Source organism: Trichomycterus rosablanca, chromosome 3, assembly GCF_030014385.1.
Source record: "Trichomycterus rosablanca isolate fTriRos1 chromosome 3, fTriRos1.hap1, whole genome shotgun sequence".
Lineage (NCBI taxonomy): Eukaryota > Metazoa > Chordata > Actinopteri > Siluriformes > Trichomycteridae > Trichomycterus > Trichomycterus rosablanca.
Window position 1 is genome coordinate 55,049,566 of NC_085990.1, and position 23,702 is coordinate 55,073,267.

At 42.9% G+C, this 23,702-nt stretch overlaps 1 protein-coding gene across 4 annotated transcripts in view; it reads right to left on the reverse strand.

Moving 5' to 3' along the window:
• LOC134309981 (NACHT, LRR and PYD domains-containing protein 12-like) overlaps positions 1-20,863 on the reverse strand; it is a 72,575-nt gene extending 51,712 nt beyond the window's left edge. For 2 of the 4 annotated variants that reach the window (XM_062991486.1, XM_062991485.1), the window contains exons 1-5: positions 20,795-20,863; positions 20,641-20,704; positions 17,221-17,337; positions 5,797-5,913; positions 2,796-2,912 (exon numbers count right to left, since the gene is read on the reverse strand). In XM_062991486.1, the coding sequence (XP_062847556.1) occupies positions 2,796-2,912; positions 5,797-5,913; positions 17,221-17,337; positions 20,641-20,704; position 20,795 (416 nt within the window). In that variant the 5' untranslated portion in view covers positions 20,796-20,863. Of the gene's footprint in view, positions 1-2,795; positions 2,913-3,695; positions 3,950-4,136; positions 5,557-5,796; positions 5,914-17,220; positions 17,338-20,640; positions 20,705-20,794 lie in introns of those variants that run through there. The other 2 variants (XM_062991488.1, XM_062991487.1) reach the window with 2 other exon arrangements.
• Between the last annotated feature and the right edge of the window lie 2,839 nt (positions 20,864-23,702).

Sequence of the window (23,702 nt, forward strand, 5' to 3'; positions counted from 1 at the left end):
AACCGATGCTCGCTGAAGGGCTTCGAAAGCCGTGGCCATCAGCGGCAGCGGGTACCGATCCTTGATCGTAATGGCATTCAGACCGCGATAATCGATACAGGGGCGCAGGGTGCCGTCCTTCTTGTTCACAAAAAAGAACCCTGCCCCAGCTGGGGAGGAAGAAGGACGGATGAACCCCTGTTTAAGCGCCTCACGCACATACTCCTCCATAGCAACCTTTTCTAGGCCGGAGAGCGAAAAAAGGCGCCCCCTAGGAGGAGTAGTGCCGGGCAAAAGGTTGATGGCGCAATCGAACGGTCTGTGGGGGGGCAAGTCCTGCGCCCGGGACTTGCTAAAAACCTCCCGTAAATCATGGTACACAGGAGGAACAGCTGCCAAATCCGGAATCGCCATCTTGGGTTCGGACGGCTCGGGGCTCGCGCCGCCTTGCAGTAGGCACGAGTCCCGACACTGCGTTCCCCAGATAAAGATCGATCCGGTGGCCCAGTCGATCTGGGGGTTGTGTCTTTGCAGCCACGAATACCCCAAAACCACCTGGAGGTGAGGAACGTGAGTCACAAGAAAGGTGATCCGTTCCTCGTGGTTTTCCAGGCGCAACGTGAGAGGTCGCGTCTGGTGGGTTATCGGGCTGCCCGCTACAGGTCGGCCATCCACAGCATGGACCGACACTGGAGTTGTTAGCGGTTGGACCTCAATCCCCAGCCTGTGTACCAGGTTGATGTCTATGAAACTCTCCACCGCGCCTGAATCCACACAGACCCGAAGGTCTGTGTCTCCCAGACCCCAAAGCAACCGGGCCTGCAGAAATAGTCCTTGGGCAGGGATGGTAGTTCGGCTCACTCCCGAGTCCCTAGCTCGAGAGCGGCCTGCTAGTTTAACGGCTGCCGGGGTCTGGCAGACGGACCCGAAGCCGTTGGGGCACCAGCGCGAGCTGACCCCAACTGCATGGGCTCAGGATCCAGGACAGGCGGAGGAGAATTGGGAGAGACCTGCGAGCGGGTGAACGGGGAACAGGTGCCCCGTTCCCGGGCTCGCTGGCGAAGGCGGGTGTCTATGGCGTTGGCCAGGACATAGAAGTCCTTAAGAGTGGTAGGAGGGTCCCTGGTGGCTAGCTCGTCCTTCACCTTACCAGACAAACCACGATGGAATATGGCAGTAAGGGCCCCCTCGTCCCAACCACACTCAGCCGCGAGCGTTCGAAACTCGATTACATAATCGGCTACTGACCGAGCACCTTGGGTAAGCTCGAGTAGACGAGGGCCTACCTCACGGCCACCCGAAGGGTGAAAAAAGGTCTCCTTTATAGCTTCCTTAAAGGAGCTTTCCGAAGAGCATTCTGGAGCATTTTGCTCCCAGAGGGCAGTAGCCCATTCTAAAGCTCGGCCAGTCAGCAGGGAAATTATGTATGCAACCTTCGATCGCTCCGTAGGGTAGCGAGAGGGTTGCAGCTCAAACGCAAGGGCACACTGGAGGAGGAAGCCACGGCACCTCTTAGCCTCTCCCGAATACCTTTCGGGAGGCGAAATAGGGGTGTCGCGGTTTCCGCACCCTCCGGAGTGGGTAGGAGAGTGGGCAGGGGGTTCAGGACCGGACCTAAGAATTGGCGACTGCAGGGTGAGCGCAGCTACCCGCTGCGCCAACTCGTTTAGGGCCACCTCGTGCCTGCCTAACGCTACCCCTTGATGACGTAGAACGTCCGTAAGGGGTGGAACTTCTGCTGCGTCCATGGTATGGTCGCACCTTTCTGTCACGTGGGAAGAAAGGGACACAAATGCAGAAGTAAAATTATAAAAAGATATTTTATTTAATTAATAAGGACAACAGAAAAGGTAAACAGCTAACATAAAATAAAACAAAACCCAATCGGAAACTCCGACGGAAGCTGACAAACACCGATCTGAAAAGGAGAAAAACAAAAGAGAAAGGTTACACAACGGTAAGGCGTGGATTCGAACCGGGGATGCTGGCGTGACTGCCGATTACTTTCCGGAGTTGCCACCCAGCGGTTACAGAATCCAATGTTCCGTTTAACTAAAGGCACTGATGCCGAAATTACCACCAACGCTAAAACAGCGCGGAGTGAAAGCCGCTAATGCTAATGTTAGCGTTTTAAAGAGACAGCGATAAGGAGTCTGCCCAGCAACTGCACGAGAGCTGGGCAGCTGTAGAGAGTGTGGATTCGAACCGGGGATGTTGGCGTGACTACCGAGTACTTTCCGGAGTCGCCACCCAGCGGTTGGAGAATCCAATGTTCTGTTTGACTGAAGGCACTGATGCCTAGGATATAACCAGCGCTACTAGAGCACTGAGTGAGACCGCTAAGCTAAAGCTAGCGCTGAAACAAACAGCAGTTCGAGGACTGCGCGGCGTCGCACCACACTATTTCTAAGAGGACGAAAGAAAACCCTCATACCTCAAACCTTGCGGTTTTACTTACCCTAATGGCCTAGCGCCACCAGGGCTACCACCTATAGCTAAACAACAGTGTGGACGAGCTGCCACAAGAGACCACAAAACAAACAAAGGTGCGACACCCACTGCTGTGTAGAGCTGGCTTAAATAGCCAGCCCCACAGCTGTGGGTGATCAGCACTAATTGGGAGGTCTGGTATAAGAACCCTTTGTTTGCTGAGCTCTGTAACGTCTGTTTCGCTGGGAACCCGGGGCACGTTCACCAGCTACCACAGACCTCGTTATACTGAGAACCTCTTTTATAAACAACAAATCAATTCAATAAATTTAATCAGGTGTGACTGGGAGTGAAGAACCTAACAAATTATAAAATATAATACTGACCTCAGATCAGTAGAAGAAGCGCTTCCTCTGAAGTATATGGGACGGTTCATTGACCGATCACTCTTCATGGACACACAGCTGAGTTCAGATAGGTCTAATCTTTTCCTTTTCACTGATCTAAAAACACAGAAGAACAGAATTATTAATGCAGTAAAACACATTTTGAACATGTCCTGAACTAGCATTACTAACATGCTACACTTAAGTACCATTTTAAACAGAGTCTCACATTTTAATAATTTACTTTTATTTCACCTACATCCCCAAATCAGAAAAAGTTGAGACAATAAGAGAATGTATAAACAAATGAAATAAAGTTGAGCAAACATGAAATATCTTGGGATACAGACTGTCTGCAGTGAATACTTTCAGAAACAATAAACCAAGTTAATACATTTAATTAGGAGGGAAGAAGAAGAATTGCCTTTTTTATGTTCTGGGATGGTTTTCATATGTCTTAGAAACAAACGTCCAGCAGCTGTTTAACATCAACAATGCAACAACTCCAGCCAATCAGAAAATCTCATTGTTCAGAAACTACAAATCAGGTTAATGAATTAAACCCTTAAGAGGTCTTTTAATATTCTAACACATTTGTCCCTAACGACAAAAAGTGTTCGTTTCCCAAATACTGCTGTACAAATATTATACATTAATAATTTTTCCCTTTAAACAAGTCAAACATTTGCAAACTACTTTTGCTTGAAATATACATATCAAATACTAATTAGATTTTTTTGGAATTTTTAACCCTTTACAGGCCAGTTTGTTTACATAGCACCACTGTTTTTTATTTTTTTTAAAAACTTAAAATTATTTCCATGAAATACATTTCAAGGAGCATTTGAGAGAGAGTGTATGTGTCTGAGTGTGAGAGTCCAGCTCTGCCCTTATATTTACGAATGAGACGGGCCTGCAGCAGCACCCTGCATATCTGCAACCATTCCTGCAGCAGCTGATGAGCGGGGAAGATGCCCTCTCTTTTGGATGTGTGGGGTCACCAGCGTTTCTCCCACCTCTTCAATGTAGAGCCTCCTTCTGTATGGTTTCTGCTGCTGCCAGGATGGCTCGATTGTCCACAGGACGTAGCATTGTAAAGTGAAATGTCAACCAGGTTGTGGATGAGGGCTATTGGCCACTCGATTTGTCTCCTTCTGAGTAGGTGCCAACAAAAACCCCAAAAACATAAGACAGTATGAATCAATGATCCAAGTATTCTTTCTCATTACACGTTATTTATTTTATATGAAAATGCTAATTTGAAAAAAAAAAAAGACAAGAACATAGGAGAATAAATAATAAATAAATGTGTGCGTAACTGATGCATAATGGCACACCTACCTTATCAAGGTTGTCGACACCTCCTTTGCATCTGTTGTAATCTTGATTATCATGGGCTTTCTCTTCATTTTGTTTATGTCTGGACTGCGGTGTTTTGTGCTTAGGAGCAGCAAATTCTTGCCCCGTCGAGGGTGGAGGAGAATTGCCTGGAGCAATTGAGGGGAAGCTCAGGCCTGTTTCGGCAAATTGTGCAAACCAGGGCCAGTTTCATCCTAAGAAGCTTCTCTGCCAGTGCGAAGGAGGTGAAAAAATTGTCACAGGTAATGATGTGTCCCTGGAGCCCCTCTGTCATCTCCTGGACCACCCTCATCCCCTGGTTGACTTCAGCAGGATTGCCAGCTGCTTTACCTGTGTACACCTGCAGTTTCCAGGCGTAGGATGTTTTGACATCACAGGTTGCCCAGATCTTTATTGCATATTTGGCCGGCTTTTTTGGCATGTGCTGCCTGAAGCTGTACCTGCCTCTGAATGGGATGAGCTGTTCATCCACACAGATGTCCATGTCTGGGCTGAAGAGCATCAGCAGGCAGTGCATCCATATATCCCAGATTTTGCAGAAGGCAGCAAGCTTGTCATCACGGCGTCTGTGTCGGGATAGCTTATCGTCAAACCGCAGTGTTCAGCTGATGTGGTGAAACCTCTTGTGGGACATTGTAGCCCGGAAAATGCTTCGCCCTGATTTCTCACTCCAGAGGCTGAGTTTTGATTCATTTTTTGACCTGTAAACACCGGCCAAAATGAGCAGCCCACATAAGCCTGCAGTTCCTCTGTGTCCACATCTCGCCAGTCTGTGATTGAACTTCTCCCATGCAGGTTTGTCATTGCCACAATATGCTGCAGGATTTCATCTGTCAGCAGCAGTGAAAAGCTGGACGCCGAGTCACTGATCCGGACGGCGGCATAGTGACAGGATCAAACCTCTGGCTGCTGGGACATAGCTGACCACCTCAGTGTTTGAGAGACCAAAGTATTTTGCCATTCTTTGAAGTCCATCCTGCTGCTGCTTCATCCATGTCCTCTCCGCTCTTCAGATATGTTGGAGTTGGACTCCAGCTGGTCTGTTTCTACTACTGAGGCCTCCTCCCCATTCGGAGGAGGATAAGGAGCCATCCTAGCACTCAGAGTGCATGATTAATCCCAGCGCCTCCTGTGTGCTGTAATGACTTGCTAAAATGACCACTCCTGCACTACTGCTAATACTTATACCCATGGCTGCAGTGCACCTACATAAACAACCTGAGCGAGAGCTTTTGTTCTGGTTCTCGTTACTCATTGTTTTTATTATTGAATCAGTTTATAATGCAGAGTGTGACCTTCAAAGAGTAAAGATTTATGAAGTTGGACACACACACACAAACACACACAAACACACACCATTATTCAACATCAAAAGTGACACCCACTTATCAACGCACCCTCTTAGAAATTTTGCTGCATGCTTTAAATGGGGAAAAGTAGCGCCATCTGTTAAACAAATATACAAATTAAAAATTGAAAGCTAGTAGTTCAAAATGAAATCTCAAAATAAGGGAATGCATTAGTTCATGTTGAGATAAATGTAGGTTAAAAAATAGCATTTTAAATGGTCAATTTTTGGATCTCTCTAATCAGGTGAGACTGGGAGTGAAGAACCTAACAGAATATAAAATATAATGCTCACCTCAGATCAGTAATAAAATGGCCTTTTCTGAAGTGTATGGGACGGTACATTGACTGATCACTCCTCATGGACACACAGCTGGGTTCAGGTGAATCTGAGCTTTTTCTCTTCACTGATCTAAAACACAGAACAACAAACACTGGAGATTGAAATATAATTATTACACGTATATGGTGATGAGATGTTAAAAATAAGTATTTTTTTTAATCAATAAAATAGAAAGATCTTAATAAATAAAGTAATGATGATGTAAAACATATTTTGAACATGGCCTACATTAGCATAACTAGCATGCTAGATTTGGGATTAAAGAACACCTGATGTACCATTTTAGTATAACTACTTATATTTTTATAAAAATCATATTGCATGTGTATGGGCACTATAAAGCCAAAAGTATGTGGACACCAGGCCATTACCTTGTTGGTGATCCCAGTTCAAAACCAGGATCATTTACTTTATTTTTTGGAACGAGGTTACAAAAGTATGGAGTGCGTGTTCATGTCATAACCGCTTCCCTAAGTGGCATGCACTTATTATAGAATTTTAGCGCTTACCGCAGCGCTCAACGTTTAATCTAATTGAACTTTGACCCAGTTTGCTGCTGACCTTTTTAAAGTGCCTCCAATGACACAAACCGTTTCATTTAATGTAGTAAACTGTTCAAACTGCGCTTAACTTAAAAAAAAGTTTACAGTGGCTTATTGTTGTCACGCTTTGAGCCTCTGTGTGCTCCTGAGGTGCCACGCCCCCCTCTCCATAAGCACACTCTGTCTCCTGCCAACACCCTGGCTCATGATTGCTTCCCCAGGACTAATTGGCTCCAGCTGCCCTCTATTTAAGAGGTGCATTGGAGCACTAGAGTGGGAACTGTTTTTGTTCAACGGCTATGGTGGATTGTTTGACTCTGTGTGGCTTGGTGAAACTGTGTTTCTCTCTTAAGGTCTGTTCTTGCTCAGGGTAAGTCATGTTAGTAGTTTATGCTCATGCTAAGTCATGGTGTAGCTCTTGCTAAGTCATGTTTGTAGCCCTTGATCATGCCAAGTCTTGTTTCTAGTTTAGTTAGCTGTGTTTAGTTTTGTTTGGTTTTGTATTGTCCTAGTTTTGTCTTTTGTTACTTAATAAATATCCTTTGTTTGTTTACATCTCTGCGTTTGTGTCCACCCTTATTGTCTCGTCCTAGACCCCCGTTACATAACAGTTCCCCTAATTTAGGACACAGCGAGATGTTTTTTCAGGAGTTCCCAGATTTTGGCTCCATGAGGTTTCCTCAGACCGTCCCGCTTAGTAGGCCAGCTTCATATGATGGAAGCGACTCGAGTGTCGATGGCTTCCTTCTACAGTGCCAGCTCTACCTGCAGCACCTCCTTGACCCTCAGCCAACTGAAACACTTAAAGTGTTGTTCATGATGTCTCGGCTGAGGGGGGCTGCTCGTGAATGGGCTAGGCAGCTGTGGTCTGACCGAGAAGCTGAGCTGAACTCGGTTAAAGTCTTTGAGGGCCTCTTGAGAGCCAAATTTCCAGGTAGAGACCGTTACGGGTTTGGTTTAGGGAGGTTCACTCAACCTCCCATACCCATTGGAGACGCTGCACGCAGCAAAGCGCCCACTGCAGCTAATACCCGGCATCCAGTGCCCATTGGGGATATTAAATTTCCCCCAGTGCCCACTGCTAATGTGGTCCGGGTGCCAGTGCCCGCTTATCAAGCTCGTGACCATTCCACGTCCATGTTAGGGGCCAGTCAGGATAATTTGAGTCAGGTTCCTTGTAATGACCCCAAAGGCTCCAGGGGTTCCTCTGTTTGTTCACCGGCTCCAATTCCAGGTACTCGGGTTCAGGTCAGTTTTTTGCCAGGTCTGTCTGTTTCCTTGACTCGTAGTCAGTCTAAGTTTCTGTCCAGGAAAGTTTTTGACTGTATCCCACCAGTTCGGGTAGCTTCGTGTTCGCCAGTTTCGAGTTCAGTTCAGGTCAGTCAGCTGGTCATGTCTGGTCCGGATCCACGTTCGTCGGTCTCTGTCGGCCATGGGTGTCAGTCAGCGGATCAGTGTTTCAGATATGGTCTGTCTGTGCGTTCGGGCTCTCCTGCCACCCAGACAGAGTCGAACAGTGCCAAGTCCTCTCCAGTTCTGTTTCCTGTTGAAGTTCCAAGCTTTATGTTCCAGACTTCAGGCTCCAAGCAGCTGATTCAAGAAACCTCACAAGGTTCCAAGCAACTGATTCAAGACGAATCTTCAGGTTTCAAGCAGCTGATTCACGACGTTCCTCCAGGTTTCAAGCAGCTGGTTCAAGACGAATCTTGAGGTCCCGAGCAACTGATTCAAGACGAATCTTCAGGTTCCAAGCAACTGATTCAAGACGAATCTTCAAGTTCCAAGCAGCTGAGTCAAGAAACCTCTCCAGGTTCCAAGCAGTTGAGTCAAGAAACCTCTCCAGGTTCCAAGCAGCTGAGTCAAGAAACCTCTTCAGGCTCCAATCAGCTGATTCAAGAAACCTCACAAGGCTCCAAGCAACTGATTCAAGACGAATCTTCAGGTTTCAAGCAGCTGATTCACGACGTTCCTCCAGGTTTCAAGCAGCTGGTTCAAGACGAATATTCAGGTTCCAAGAAACTGATTCAAGACGAATCTTCAGGTCCCGAGCAACTGATTCAAGACGAATCTTCAGGTTCCGAGCAACTGATTCAAGACGAATCTTCAAGTTCCGAGCAACTGATTCAAGACGAATCTTCAAGTTCCGAGCAACTGATTCAAGACGTCCCTCCAGGGTTCAAGCAGCTGAGTCAAGACGTCCCTCCAGGGTTCAAGCAGCTGAGTCAAGACGTCCCTCCAGGGTTCAAGCAGCTGAGTCAAGACGTCCCTCCAGGGTTCAAGCAGCTGAGTCAAGACGTCCCTCCAGGGTTCAAGCAGCTAATTCCGGACGCCTCTCCAGTGTTTTCACAGCTGACTTCGGACGTTTCTTCAGGGTCCTCGCAGCTGACTCCGGACGCCTCTTCTCAAGGGTCCTCGCAGCTGACTCCGGACGCCTCTTCTCAAGGGTCCTCGCAGCTGACTCCGGACGCCTCTTCTCAAGGGTCCTCGCAGCTGACTCCGGACGCCTCTTCGCCAGGCTCCACGCAGCTGACTCCCGAAGCCTCTTCGCCAGGCTCCACGCAGCTGACTCCCGAAGCCTCTTCGCCAGGCTCCACGCAGCTGACTCCCGAAGCCTCTTCGCCAGGCTCCACGCAGCTGACTCCTGTTCCTGAGTTGGCGCCCCCCGATGGCGCTCCTGTTTCCTTGTTGGTGCACTCCGAAGGCGCTCCTGTTCCTGAGTTGGCGCCCCCTGATGGCACTCCTGTTCCTGAGTTGGCGCCCCATGATGGCACTCCTGTTTCCTCGTTGGCATCCCCTGATGGCACTCCTGTTTCCTCGTTGGCATCCCCTGATGGCGCTCCTGTTTCCTCGTTGGCACTCCCTGATGGCGCTCCTGTTTCCGAGATGGCGCCCCCCGATGGCGCTTTTGGTCTCAAGTTGGCGCCCCCCGATGGCGCGTTTGGTCTCAAATTGGCGCCCCCCGATGGCGCTTTTGGTCTCAAATTGGTGCCCCCCGATGGCACTTTTGGTCTCAAGTTGGCGCCTTCCGACGGTGTTTCTGGTCTCTCGACGGCGCTGCCCTTCGTCGGCGCTTCTGGTTTTCCGTCCGCGGCCTGCGTTCCAGCATTTTTGTCATGCCTGCCTCGGAACTTTTTAAATGACTTCAAATTTGCCCCGCAGGGCCCAGGACCTCCTTGGTTTTGTTTTCTTTTTTGGTAAAGGCACTCCGGGAGTAGTGCCTTTGGGGGGGGCATCTGTCACGCTTTGAGCCTCTGTGTGCTCCTGAGGTGCCACGCCCCCCTCTCCATAAGCACACTCTGTCTCCTGCCAACACCCTGGCTCATGATTGCTTCCCCAGGACTAATTGGCTCCAGCTGCCCTCTATTTAAGAGGTGCACTGGAGCACTAGAGTGGGAACTGTTTTTGTTCAACGGCTATGGTGGATTGTTTGACTCTGTGTGGCTTGGTGAAACTGTGTTTCTCTCTTAAGGTCTGTTCTTGCTCAGGGTAAGTCATGTTAGTAGTTTATGCTCATGCTAAGTCATGGTGTAGCTCTTGCTCTTGCTAAGTCATGTTTGTAGCCCTTGATCATGCCAAGTCTTGTTTCTAGTTTAGTTAGCTGTGTTTAGTTTTGTTTGGTTTTGTATTGTCCTAGTTTTGTCTTTTGTTACTTAATAAATATCCTTTGTTTGTTTACATCTCTGCGTTTGTGTCCACCCTTATTGTCTCGTCCTAGACCCCCCGTTACAATTGTACTAAAAGAAGGACCAAACGACTCTCAATAATCACAGTCATTAGTGTCTCTACTGCTGAAATGACACCACTGGTGCTAAAGGAAAGTAATAATTTTATGTTAAGCTTCTTCTTCTTCCCATTTAAACCTAAAATAGGAAAACAATGTAAAAATGAATACTGGGGGTGTTTATATGCGATACAGAGAAGCTCTCAGGTATGATGATGATGGAGATATTTAAATTAGTTCTAATAATTATTAGATAATTATGGTGGTTATTAATATTAAGCCCAGTTTTTTGGTTTTTGGTTAGTTGTTTGCTCCTCCTCGGGCCACTGTCAGTAGGAACTCCCTGGCGGGCTGTGAATACCTCTTACTGCTTTGAAATACTTTGGGTCATGTCGGTACAGTTTTTTTTTTACAGTTCATATACAGTCATGTGAAAAAGTTAGGACACCCCATGAAAACCTTTGTCTTTTTGAACATATTTAAACAAATGAACATTTAAGCTTCATTTGAACAGTACTGAGAGATGAAGCTTATTTAACTAAACAAATTAAACTAAAAAAGTATTTTTAAACACAAGCTGTAAAACATATTGAACAAAAATGGAAATTGATTGTAAGGAAAAAGTAAGGACACCCCCTGTCCTAATAGCTGGCATTTCTCCATTTGGCTGAAATAACCTCAATTAGACGTTTCCTGTAACCATCTACCGTCTCTGACATCGACTGGGAGAAAGTTTTTCTCTCCATGCAGAATTTCTTCAGCTGTGTGAGGTTTGAGGGGTTTCTTGCATGCACAGCCTGTTTCAAATCACCCCACAGCATCTCAATAGGATTAAGATCTGGGCTTTAACTTGACAATTCCAGAACTCTCCATTTCTTACTTTTGATTCATTCCTTGGTGGATTTACTGGAATGTTTTGGGTCGTTGTCATGTCGCATGGTCCACTTCCACTTTAGCTTCAGTTTTTGGACAGATAGTCTTACATTTTCCTCAAGCACCCTCTGATACAGTGAAGAATTCATTATGGATTCTATAATGGACAGTTTGCCAGGCCCTGCTGCTGCAAAGCAGCCCCAAACCATGGCATTTCCACCTCCATGCTTCACGGCTTGTATGAGGTTCTTCTTCTCAAATGCTGTGTTGGTTTTGTGCCAAATGTGTCTTCTGTTACTGTGCCCAAATAATTCAATAGTTCTCTGGTAAACTTGCTCTGTTTTTTTTTTACAGTAAGGGTTTCCTCTTTGCTCACCTCCCATGAAAATCAAACTTGTGCGTCTTTCTGATGGTAGATGCATGAACCTTGACATCAACTGTGGCAGGAGCTACCTGTAGGTCCCGTGATGACATTGTAGGATTATTGGAGACTTCTTTATGTATCTTGCTGTCTGTTCTTGGGCTGAACTTGCTAGGATGGCCTGACCTGACCATGTTGGCAATTGTTTTACATGTTCTCCACTCTGGACAGTGGATTGGCTGATTTCTAATTGTTTCGAGAGCTTTTTAAATCCCTTCCCAGACTCATATGCATGTACAAGCTTCTTTCTGAAGGTCTCTGTGATGTGCAAAAACGTATGGTTTTTTTTCCCCCTCTTTTCATTTGGTCTATCAACCTTGACTACAGGTGTGACGGTGAGCCAATCAGAAGTTGCTGCTGACTGCTGGGAGGCGGGTCCTGGCGCATAAAAGGACCAATCTGGGCAGAGTTCGGCGAGGAGCATTTTGCCGTGTAGCGAGGCTTTGTTTACCGGCAGTGTCAGTTTTTAGCTGGTGATGTTGGTTTTTAGAAAACTTTATGTAACCAGTATCTGCCGGAGTCTCATTGTTGCTCTCTCCTCTTTTCTCTCTCTCTCAGGTTTACCGCAACGAGCAGACAGGCAAGCTTCGCGCGTGTACATATGCGCACACACACCGTAGCGATTGTTGTTAGAACCATTAGGTAAGAGGCGGGTGCCATTGGTTGTATTTTTGGAGGTAGTTTTGGGGTTAGGCAGTTAGTCTCTCTTGTTATTTTCTTTTCTTTGGCACTGTCAGTGTCCACCGTGCCTTTGAATTAATAGTTAAATAAATAGTAAGTTCCAGCACTGCTCCCTCCAGGTGCTGTAGATATACAGTGTATCACAAAAGTGAGTACACCCCTCACATTTCTGCAGATATTTAAGTATATCTTTTCATGGGACAACACTGACAGAATGACACTTTGACACAATGAAAAGTAGTCTGTGTGCAGCTTATATAACAGTGTAAATTTATTCTTCCCTCAAAATAACTCAATATACAGCCATTAATGTCTAAACCACCGGCAACAAAAGTGAGTACACCCCTTAGTGAAAGTTCCTGAAGTGTCAATATTTTGTGTGGCCACCATTATTTCCCAGAACTGCCTTAACTCTCCTGGGCATGGAGTTTACCAGAGCTTCACAGGTTGCCACTGGAATGCTTTTCCACTCCTCCATGACGACATCACGGAGCTGGCGGATATTCGAGACTTCGCGCTCTTCCACCTTCCGCTTGAGGATGCCCCAAAGATGTTCTATTGGGTTTAGGTCTGGAGACATGCTTGGCCAGTCCATCACCTTTACCCTCAGCCTCTTCAATAAAGCAGTGGTCGTCTTAGAGGTGTGTTTGGGGTCATTATCATGCTGGAACACTGCCCTGCGACCCAGTTTCCGGAGGGAGGGGATCATGCTCTGCTTCAGTATTTCACAGTACATATTGGAGTTCATGTGTCCCTCAATGAAATGTAACTCCCCAACACCTGCTGCACTCATGCAGCCCCAGACCATGGCATTCCCACCACCATGCTTGACTGTAGGCATGACACACTTATCTTTGTACTCCTCACCTGATTGCCGCCACACATGCTTGAGACCATCTGAACCAATCAAATTAATCTTGGTCTCATCAGACCATAGGACATGGTTCCAGTAATCCATGTCCTTTGATGACATGTCTTCAGCAAACTGTTTGCGGGCTTTCTTGTGTAGAGACTTCAGAAGAGGCTTCCTTCTGGGGTGACAGCCATGCAGACCAATTTGATGTAGTGTGCGGGGTATGGTCTGAGCACTGACAGGCTGACCCCCCACCTTTTCAATCTCTGCGGCAATGCTGACAGCACTCCTGCGCCTATCTTTCAAAGACAGCAGTTGGATGTGACGCTGAGCACGTGCACTCAGCTTCTTTGGACGACCAACACGAGGTCTGTTCCGAGTGGACCCTGCTCTTTTAAAACGCTGGATGATCTTGGCCACTGTGCTGCAGCTCAGTTTCAGGGTGTTGGCAATCTTCTTGTAGCCTTGGCCATCTTCATGTAGCGCAACAATTCGTCTTTTAAGATCCTCAGAGAGTTCTTTGCCATGAGGTGCCATGTTGGAACTTTCAGTGACCAGTATGAGAGAGTGTGAGAGCTGTACTACTAAATTGAACACACCTGCTCCCTATGCACACCTGAGACCTAGTAACACTAACAAGTCACATGACATTTTGGAGGGAAAATGACAAGCAATGCTCAATTTGGACATTTAGGGGTGTAGTCTCTTAGGGGTGTACTCACTTTTGTTGCCGGTGGTTTAGACATTAATGGCTGTATATTGAGTTATTTTGAGGGAAGAATAAATTTACACTGTTATATAAGCTGCACACAGACTACTTTTCATTGTGTCAAAGTGTCATTTTGTCAGTGTTGTCCCATGAAAAGATATACTTAAATATCTGCAGAAATGTGAGGGGTGTACTCACTTTTGTGATACACTGTATAGTGTTATGCCTAATGTGTTTTCTGTTAGTAAATACTTTTGTAATAACCATTACTGAACACAGCTAATTAATACAGCTATCTTTGTTGTCTGTACATTCATTTTTTGTATCTTCATATTTGTAAAGTAAACAAAGTACTACTTGGCATATCAGCTACTGGTGTTTGTGTCTGTCCTTCCAATTCACCTCACATGCCCATGTTACATATCGTAACAAACTCAGAGAGCTCTTTAGATCTCACCATGGTGATAACACTCACTTCAACAATCAAGAGCAAACCAAACTAATATCTGAGGTTCCGACCTCACAATCTGATTGGTTGAGAAGCGTTCTAACCGTGCTGATATTTGTGATAACAGCGCAGCCTTTTCAAACTGTATTACTCCGCTGACGCGTTGCCAGTAACGACGAGCTTCATGCACACAAACGCGCACGCAGGCGACACAGACTTTTTTCCCGATCGCGTTTTAAATCCGTGATCTGATATACAATCTAGCGCACTGTGTAGGGAACATAAATCAATTGTCTAATATATTGTCTAGTGCACTATGTAGGGAACATATCCATGATCTGATACACAATCTAGTGCACTATGTAGGGAACATTAATGTGTTTATAACGCGAACAGTTAGCTTAATAGCCTAGTTATCAGCTCCTAAAAGTTCTGTTATCACCCATAATCCTTTGGTGTGTGCGAGAGGTTTTTTTATTTCTTTTTTTCCCTTCAAAGGTTCTTGCCTTTTTCTTCTTGTTGTTCTTACCTCCCTGAAATGAGTTTTTGCAACTTGGGATGTCTGCTTTGTAGTGTTAAACTTTATATTCGGTGTGGAACTACTTTTTGGTGGGATGTATTGTCAATATTAAAGCATATTTAATATGAAATTCAGGGCTTCTTTGATTTATTTTCTTAATTTATTTTGTAAAAACTGTTGTATAAAAGCAATAGAACACTTGAGGTCGTGTGTTATCGCGAATCACAGACCGCAATCTTCCAAATCACAGCCGTGATGTTATTCGCGATAACACACTCCCTCTCGTGTTCTATTGCTTAATTAAATAAAACTCTAATGTTCTCTAACAATGGTCTAATCATTGCAGCTGATGTGGTGACCTGATTATAATTTTAGACATTTTAAGTAGTAATAAATGTGGGCATGTCCTAACTTTTTCCTCACAATAAATTTCCATTTTTGTTCATTCCATTTTACAGCTTGTGTTTAAATTTTTTTTTCACTTCTATTTGTTTAGTTATATAAGCTCCATCTCTCAGTACTGTTCAAATAAAGCTCAAATGTTCACATGTTTAAATATGTTCAAAAAGACTTGAAGATTTTCATGGGGTGTCCTAACATGACTGTAGATACTGTTTCAGAAGGTCGTTTGCTGTTGTTCATGAATTAGTTCCAGATTAAAGATTTCCATTTTATTCAGATATTTTATACATGATGTTTAAATGAAAGCTTGTTGGATAGACATATACTGCAGTAAATAATAATACATTGCAATTACAACCCCAATTCCAATGAAGTTGGGACGTTGTGTAAAACATAAATAAAAACAAAATACGATGATTTGCAAATCCTTTTCAACCCATATTCAATTTTATTGTTTTTTTTGCAAATATTCACTCATTCTGAATTTGATGCCTGCAACACGTTCCAAAGAAGTTGGGACAGGGGTATGTTTACCACTGTGTTACATCACCTTTCCTTTTAACAACACTTAATAAGCGTTTGGGAACTGAGGACACTAATTGTTGAAGCTTTGTAGGTGGAATTCTTTCCCATTCCTGCTTGATGTACAACTTCAGTTGCTCAACAGTCCGGGATCTCCGTTGTCGTATTTTGCGCTTCAAAATGCGCCACAAATTTTCAATGGGAGACAGGTCTGGACTGCAGGCAGGCCAGACTAGTACCTGCACTCTTTTACTACGAAGCCACGCTGTTGTAACACGTGCAGAAGGTGGCTTGGCGTTGTCTTGCTGAAATAAGCAGGGACGTCCCTGAAAAAGACGTTGCTTGGATGGCAGCATTAATGGTGCCTTCACAGATGTGCAGGTTACCCATGCCATGGGCACTAACACACCCCCATACCATCAGAGATGCTGGCTTTTGAACTTTGTGCTGATAACAGTCCGGACAGTCCTTTTCCTCTTTGGCCCGGAGGACACGACCTCCATGATTTCCAAAAACAATTTGAAATGTGGACTCGTCAGACCACAGGACACTTTTCCACTTTGCGTCGGTCCATCTCAGATGAGCTCGGGCCCAGAGAAGCCGGCGGCGTTTCTGGGTATTGTTGATATATGGCTTTCGCTTTGCATGGTAGAGTTTTAACCTGCACTTGTAGATGGAGCGACAAACTGTGTTCACTGACGATGGTTTTCTGACGTGTTCCTGAGCCCATGTGGTAATATCCATTACAGAATGATGTGGGTTTTTAATGCAGTGCCGCCTGAGGGATCGAAGGTCACGGGTATTCAATGTTGGTTTTCGGCCTTGCCGCTTACTTGCACAGATTTCTCCAGATTCTCTGAATCTTTTGATGATATTATGGACTGTAGATGATGAAATCCCTAAATTCCTTGCAATTGCACATTGAGAAACGTTGTTCTTAAACTGTTGGACTATTTGCTCACGCAGTTGTTCACAAAGTGGTGAACCTCGCCCCATCCTTGCTTGTGAACGACTGAGCCTTTCGGGGACGCTCCCTTTATACCCAATCATGACATTTACCTGTTTCCAATTAATCTGTTCACCTGTGGAATGTTCCAAACAGGTGTTTTTTGAGCATTCCTCAACTTTCCCAGTCTTTTGTTGCCCCTGTCCCAACTTCTTTGGAACGTGTTGCAGGCATCAAATTCAAAATGAGTAAATATTTGCAAAAAAACAATAAAGTTTATCTGTTTGAACATTAAATATTTTGTCTTTGTAGTGGATTCAATTGAATATGGGTTGAAAAGGATTTGCAAATCATCGTATTCTGTTTTTATTTATGTTTTATACAACGTCCCAACTTCATTGGAATTGGGGTTGTAATTACATTAGGCAGTTACAAACTGATTTTATGTGTTTGAAGGCAAAATTGTTTTGTAGTAATTATTAACACAGTCCTAATTTAACAAAATATATTTACTTCTTTCTGATTTCTTTAATTTCTCTTGGTTTCTGTAAACAACCGATTTTCACATCTGCACAGCAAACAGTAATAAACATCCAGCAGCTGTTTAACATCATCACAACAATGCAGTACAATCAGAAACTCTCATCTTTCAGAAACTACTAATCAATGAATGAATTTAATCAAGTGGGACTGGGAGTGAAGATCATAATACTGTAGAATGGAAAATATAATACTGACCTCAGACCAGCAGAAGAATTTCCTTCGCTGAAGTGTATGGGACGGAACATTGGCCAATCACTCTTCATTGACACACAGCTGGGTTCAGGTGAGTGTGAGCTTTTCCTCTTTACTGATCTAAAACACAGAAGAAGGGCAGTGATAGCTCAGTGGTTAAGGTACTGGACTAGTAAACAGAAGGTTGCCGGTTCAAGCCCCGCCACCACCAAGTTGCCACTGTTGGGTCCCTGAGCAAGGCCCTTAACCCTCAATTGCTCATTGTGTTCCGCTCACTGTGTAAGTCGCTTTGGATAAAAGCGTCTGCTAAATGCTGAAAATGTAAATGTAAGAACGATCACTGGAGATTAAAATGTGATTATTACATATATGGTGATGAGATGTTGGAAATAATTAAAAATATATATTTGAATCAAATGGAAATACTTTAATAAATAAAGTAATGATGGAGTAAAACTTATTTTAAACATGGCCTAGTTTAGCATTACTAACATACTACATTTGGGATTAAAGAACATTTGATGTACCATTTAAGTATGAGTATTTATATTTTATGAAGCCATATCTTATGTTCATACAACACTGTAGTGGAACGCTGCTAAAAGGACGTATATTCCATGAATTATTCTTTAAAAATGTTTTATTTATCTGTCCATTACCAGTGGTGTATAGTAACGAAGTAATGATACTTCGTTACAGTACTTAAGTATAATATCTGTACTTTACTGGAGTATAAACATTTTCGACAACTTTCACTTTTACTCCACTACATTTTCTACAGAAATTGTGTACTTTCACTCCAATACATTTGACGTATGCATATTCGTTGCTCGTTACTACAAAATAATAATAATAAATAAGCTAAATGATGTGAGATGTGAGACAGACTGTAGCAGGTTTGGTGAATCTGTGCTTGAAAGTTAGATCGGTAGTTACACACATTAATGCTCATGTGCAAACAAAGTGAAGCGCGTCGTTCACCCAAAGACACGAAAATATCGGCATTTCAGAATCTCCCCGTTTAACACACTGATGTAAGTTCATGATTAACAAAGTAAATTCGCTGTACCATGTTTTTTTATTTCTTATTATTAACATTAACATTGTTCAGATATCTAGCTAACATTTTTGATTACATTTGAACCACAGATAAAATGTTTCACTACATTTGTTTGGAATTAATTCAGTGCAAAACTCATGAAGAAATTTTGATTTATAAAAACCTGTTGACTAATATTTCTTCAGATAACGTCTGTATTACACCACAGAGGAAACATTCAGGGTGTTGAGGAAAATGCACGTCTTTAACCCTTTAATGCTCTCAACAAGAAAATCATGTTTAAAAAAAGTATTTCTTTGCTTTTTCAACGATTTTAGCTGCTGTTTCAAGTTAGAAACAATGTTTTCTTAAAATAAGAATACCAATATTTTTTTACTTTAAAACATGCCAATCAGGGAGTAGATACGACCCAAACAAGATGATTTAAATACAGCTTATTTTTACCCAAATATTTCGATTTAAACTAATAGTTGAGCAGATCATTAAAGTGTTAAAAATGCCACATGTTTTGTTAAATTCTCTTGAGTTGATATATACAGTATCTATGACTTGAATGTACTACTCAAATAAAAAATTGAGACAGTATAGTAAATGCAAATGAAATGAATGCAGTGTTTCTTAGATTTACATCGACTCTTATTCCATCATAACCCAAAATATTTCATGTTTTGTCTGGTAAACTTCATTTAAACTCTTATTTAGCGCTGTGAGTTGAATGGCCGTGCGGTGATGTATAAGGAGGCTACTTTAGTCAGGATGCCACAGATGAGGGATAACCCTCTTTTATTAGCCACACTTTGGTAAAAAAAAATACACTATTCAATAATCAATAAATAATAATAAAAAAAATTAACGAAAGAAAGAAATAAACAAACTCCAATTTAAAGAAATACAAACAAATAAGTAAATCAAAATACTCAGTCACTTTAAGTCTATAGGTGTTCTCCACTCAACCTCTCAGTCTAGACTGAAGAGCCATGTTCGGTTACTTGACTATAGGTTCTTGGACTAAACCATTTCCCATGTAACAAAACAAAAAAAAGATTTCCAGCACTGTTTTTGTCCATCTAACTAATGAAAACTTAGTTGGAGTTGGGCAATTTATTCTCTCGGCTTTCGTGGTAAAAAGCTGAAACTGGTAATTTGGTAACTAAACTGTCACTTATACCCTCACAACTGGAAACATTCTGGAAACATAAAAGATGGCCACCAGGAGGAAAAAAAGTGGATTATATCCATAATTGAACAACACATGGTTTCAAAAATATGGAGTTTTGTGGACGTCGAGTTCTGGAAGGGCTCTACAAGATTTTGGAGTGTGTATGTGGGAACTGTGCCCATTTAGGGTGCGTTCAGATGAGAAGTGGTAACACCACTTCCCTGAGCGGTGCGCACCACACACACATTTGCCACGATGGGCTCACGATCTTAGCGCTTGCCACAACACTCAAAGTTCAGTCTAATTTCAAAGTGCCTCGTAGCACAAATTTCCTGAACTTTATAATGGCTGCATCATAAACATTTGTTGGAAAACACTGTGTCATGTTTAGTAGATCCTAAATAACTTGTTAAAACTGCAGTTTGTTGATATGGAATCTGTGGATGAATTATTTCCATTTTGATTCTAATCTGATTTTCTAATACATGATGTTTTTAAATAGATTAAAGCTCGTTAGATAGACGTGTATCACAATAAGTAATCAGACACCAGTCTGGAGATTAGTGAATAGTTTGATGTTAATGTTGATTAAATAAATAAATTAGACAGTTACAGACTGATGTGATGTACATTAATTGTAAATAATTCTGTTGGAAGATGATGCAATGTATAAAGTATAAAATATTAGTACAGTTATTTTATCAGGTAAAATTGTTTTGTAATAATCGTCTATTGGTAAGAATTTATATAATATAAATATAATATAATATATATAAATATTAATATTTAAACCTTCGGTGGTGGAATTGGACAGGAGGAGGTAACATAAGGTCACGGTATTTAGGCCGAGTTTATTCAGTGGGTGTTCCGAGTTTATTTTTGCTGCTGTAATATGAGAACATTCTAAAGATGACCAGCAGGATCCTAAATCACTTCATATACACTACATACTGACTACATAGTGAATAGAGGACATTATTATTGTACCCTACATAGTGTACAGGAGTAGGAGGTAAGAAACTATTTGAGATTCGGACTGATGGTTGAAAACGTATTTACGAGTTGAATTACGCTTTTATTTACTTTTCTGGAGCTTTTATACCAAATTACTTTAATCAGTCAGTAACAGAAACACTCAGAGTGAAGAGTTTTAATGAATCCTCAACATTATTTATTATTTATACTGAGAAATAAATTCACTCACCTCATGATTTTCTTCTCTTCCTCAGAGAGATTCATTTCAGAGCTCATTTCTCTTCCTACAAACACTGCAGCACAAAAAAACACTTCTTTATGAAGTCTTGATTTATAACATTCGAACATTATATCTCATTATATCTTTAAATTAAGTTTCTCACTGTGATTTTCTCCTGAACAACTTTATATTCCTCTCTTCACTAAACTGCGCTGCTACTTTCTCTTTCACTCAAACTGGATTGAACTGGTTTATTCAGCAGAGGAGGAGGAGAAGAAAAAAGAGCTCCACACACTCACACACTCACACACACACACACACACACACACACAGAGGACAGAAATGAGTGTAAACAGCAGTCATCTTTGGTTTCCCAGAAAGTACCGAGTTTTTCGTAGCAGTACACTTACACAATAATCAGTTTATTAGGACTTTTATTAAACCATAACTGAGTCACGACTTAGGGAGCGACTGAAGAGTTTAAGAATGTGCAGCCGCCGCTCAGGTAACAAAGCAGTAAAACACAAGCTGTTCAGAAGAAAAAAGGGGGGGGGGGGTGCAGCCTCACTTATACTTAACTCCTCAATTTAATATTAATTTCTGATTACTATTTTGAAAATGAAGTCTTTTAATTATTTCTAAATGAACACCACGTTTTTTCCCCCTTTTTCTCCCACTTTAGCACATCCAATTTCTACCCGTCCACCCAGGGGCGTAACTACCGGGGGTGCAGGGGGGCAAGTGCACTGGGGCCCATGGCTGGGGGGGGCCTCCACGACATGAACTCAACCCCCCACCACAGTGCCTTTCTATTGGCTGCATTCGCCAGGTCGTTATTATTATATTACAATATAGCGATATGTGATTGACATTCAGCTCAGCCAATCAGAATGCAGCACTTGGTTTATACGTGTGTTTGGACGTTCTGCAGTTAGTTAGTTTTGTATATGAGACTCGCTGTATGGCCCCAGCATTGAAGTTCGGGTGCTGGAGCTAGGCAGTCTAAAGTGTTGTATTGCTCATTGAAGTCCTGACTAAACAGTGAACTCTACCTTGTCGTGTACAACCCCAATTCCAATGAAGTTGGGACGTTGTGTAAAACATAAATAAAAACAGAATACGATGATTTGCAAATCCTTTTCAACCCATATTCAATTGAATACACTACAAAGACAAGGTATTTAATGTTCAAATGGATAAACTTTATTGTTTTTTGCAAATATTCACTTATTTTGAATTTGATGCCTGCAACACGTTCCAAAGAAGTTGGGACAGGGGCAACAAAACACTGGGAAAGTTGAGGAATGCTAAAAAAACACCTGTTTGGAACATTCCACAGGTGAACAGGTTAATTGGAAACAGGTGAGTGTCATGATTGGGTATAAAGGGAGCATCCCCGAAAGGCTCAGTCGTTCACAAGCAAGGATGGAGCGAGGTTCACCACTTTGTGAACAACTGCGTGAGCAAATAGTCCAACAGTTGAAGAACAACGTTTCTCAACATGCAATTGCAAGGAATTTAGGGATTTCATCATCTACAGCCCATAATATCATCAAAAGATTCAGAGAATCTGGAGAAATCTGTGCAAGTAAGCGGCAAGGCCGAAAATCAACATTGAATGCCCGTGACCTTCGATCCCTCAGGCGGCACTGCATTAAAAACCAACATTATTCTGTAACGGATATTACCACATGGGCTCAGGAACACTTCAGAAAACCATCGTCAGTGAACACAGTTTGTCGCTCCATCTACAAGTGCAGGTTAAAACTCTACCATGCAAAGCCAAAGCCATATATCAACAACACCCAGAAACGCCGCCGGCTTCTCTCGGCCCGAGCTCATCTGAGATGGACCAACGCAAAGTGGAAAAGTGTCCTGTGGTCTGACGAGTCCACATTTCAAATTGTTTTTGGAAATCATGGACGTCGTGTCCTCCGGGCCAAAGAGGAAAAGGACTGTCCGGATTGTTATCAGCACAAAGTTCAAAAGCCAGCATCTCTGATGGTATGGGGGTGTGTTAGTGCCCATGGCAGGGGTAACCTGTACATCTGTGAAGGCACCATTAATGCTGAAAGTTACATACAGGTTTTGGAGCAACATATGCTGCCATCCAAGCAACGTCTTTTTCAGGGACGTCCCTGCTTATTTCAGCAAGACAATGCCAAGCCACCTTCTGCATGTATTACAACAGCGTGGCTTCGTAGTAAAAGAGTGCGGGTACTAGACTGGCGTGCCTGCAGTCCAGACCTGTCTCCCACTGAAAATGTGTGGCGCATTATGAAGCGCAAAATACAACAACGGAGACCCCGGACTGTTGAGCAACTGAAGTTGTACATCAAGCAAGAATGGAGAAGAATTCCACCTACAAAGCTTCAACAATTAGTGTTCTCAGACGCTTACTGAGTGTTGTTAAAAGGAAAGGTGATGTAACACAGTGGTAAACATGCCCCTGTCCCAACTTCTCTGGAATGTGTTGCAGGCATCAAATTCAAAATGAGTGAATATTTGCAAAAAAACAATAAAGTTTATCCATTTCAACATTAAATATCTTGTCTTTGTAGTGTATTCAATTGAATATGGGTTGAAAAGGATTTGCAAATCATCGTATTCTGTTTTTATTCAAGTTTTACACAACGTCCCAACTTCATTGGAATTGGGGTTGTAACACACCACAATGTAACAGTCCTGCGGGGAAACAAATCTCATGTTACACATTTTAAAAGGTGATTAAATATTTGCTGTATACAAGTGTGTGCTGCATGTGTGCAGATCTCTAGGACTCCCTGTTCATTGTGGGTACAGGCTAATACTAAATGAGCTGAGCTGCTGTTTCTGGGTCTGTAGAGATGTTGGAGGTGAAGAATAAACTGTAATGGTTGTGTTTTCTGATTCAGTACAGATTAATGAGCAGGATGTGATTAATGTGACGTGAACAGTCCAGTGTCAGTCGTACAGAAGAGGTTTAGTACTAAATCATTTAGTGTTTATGATAATAAGGACAGAGACTCACTTTTAGAATGTTACACTGTTATAAACTGCATTGCTGCATTAACAGCATGATGAGCTAAATT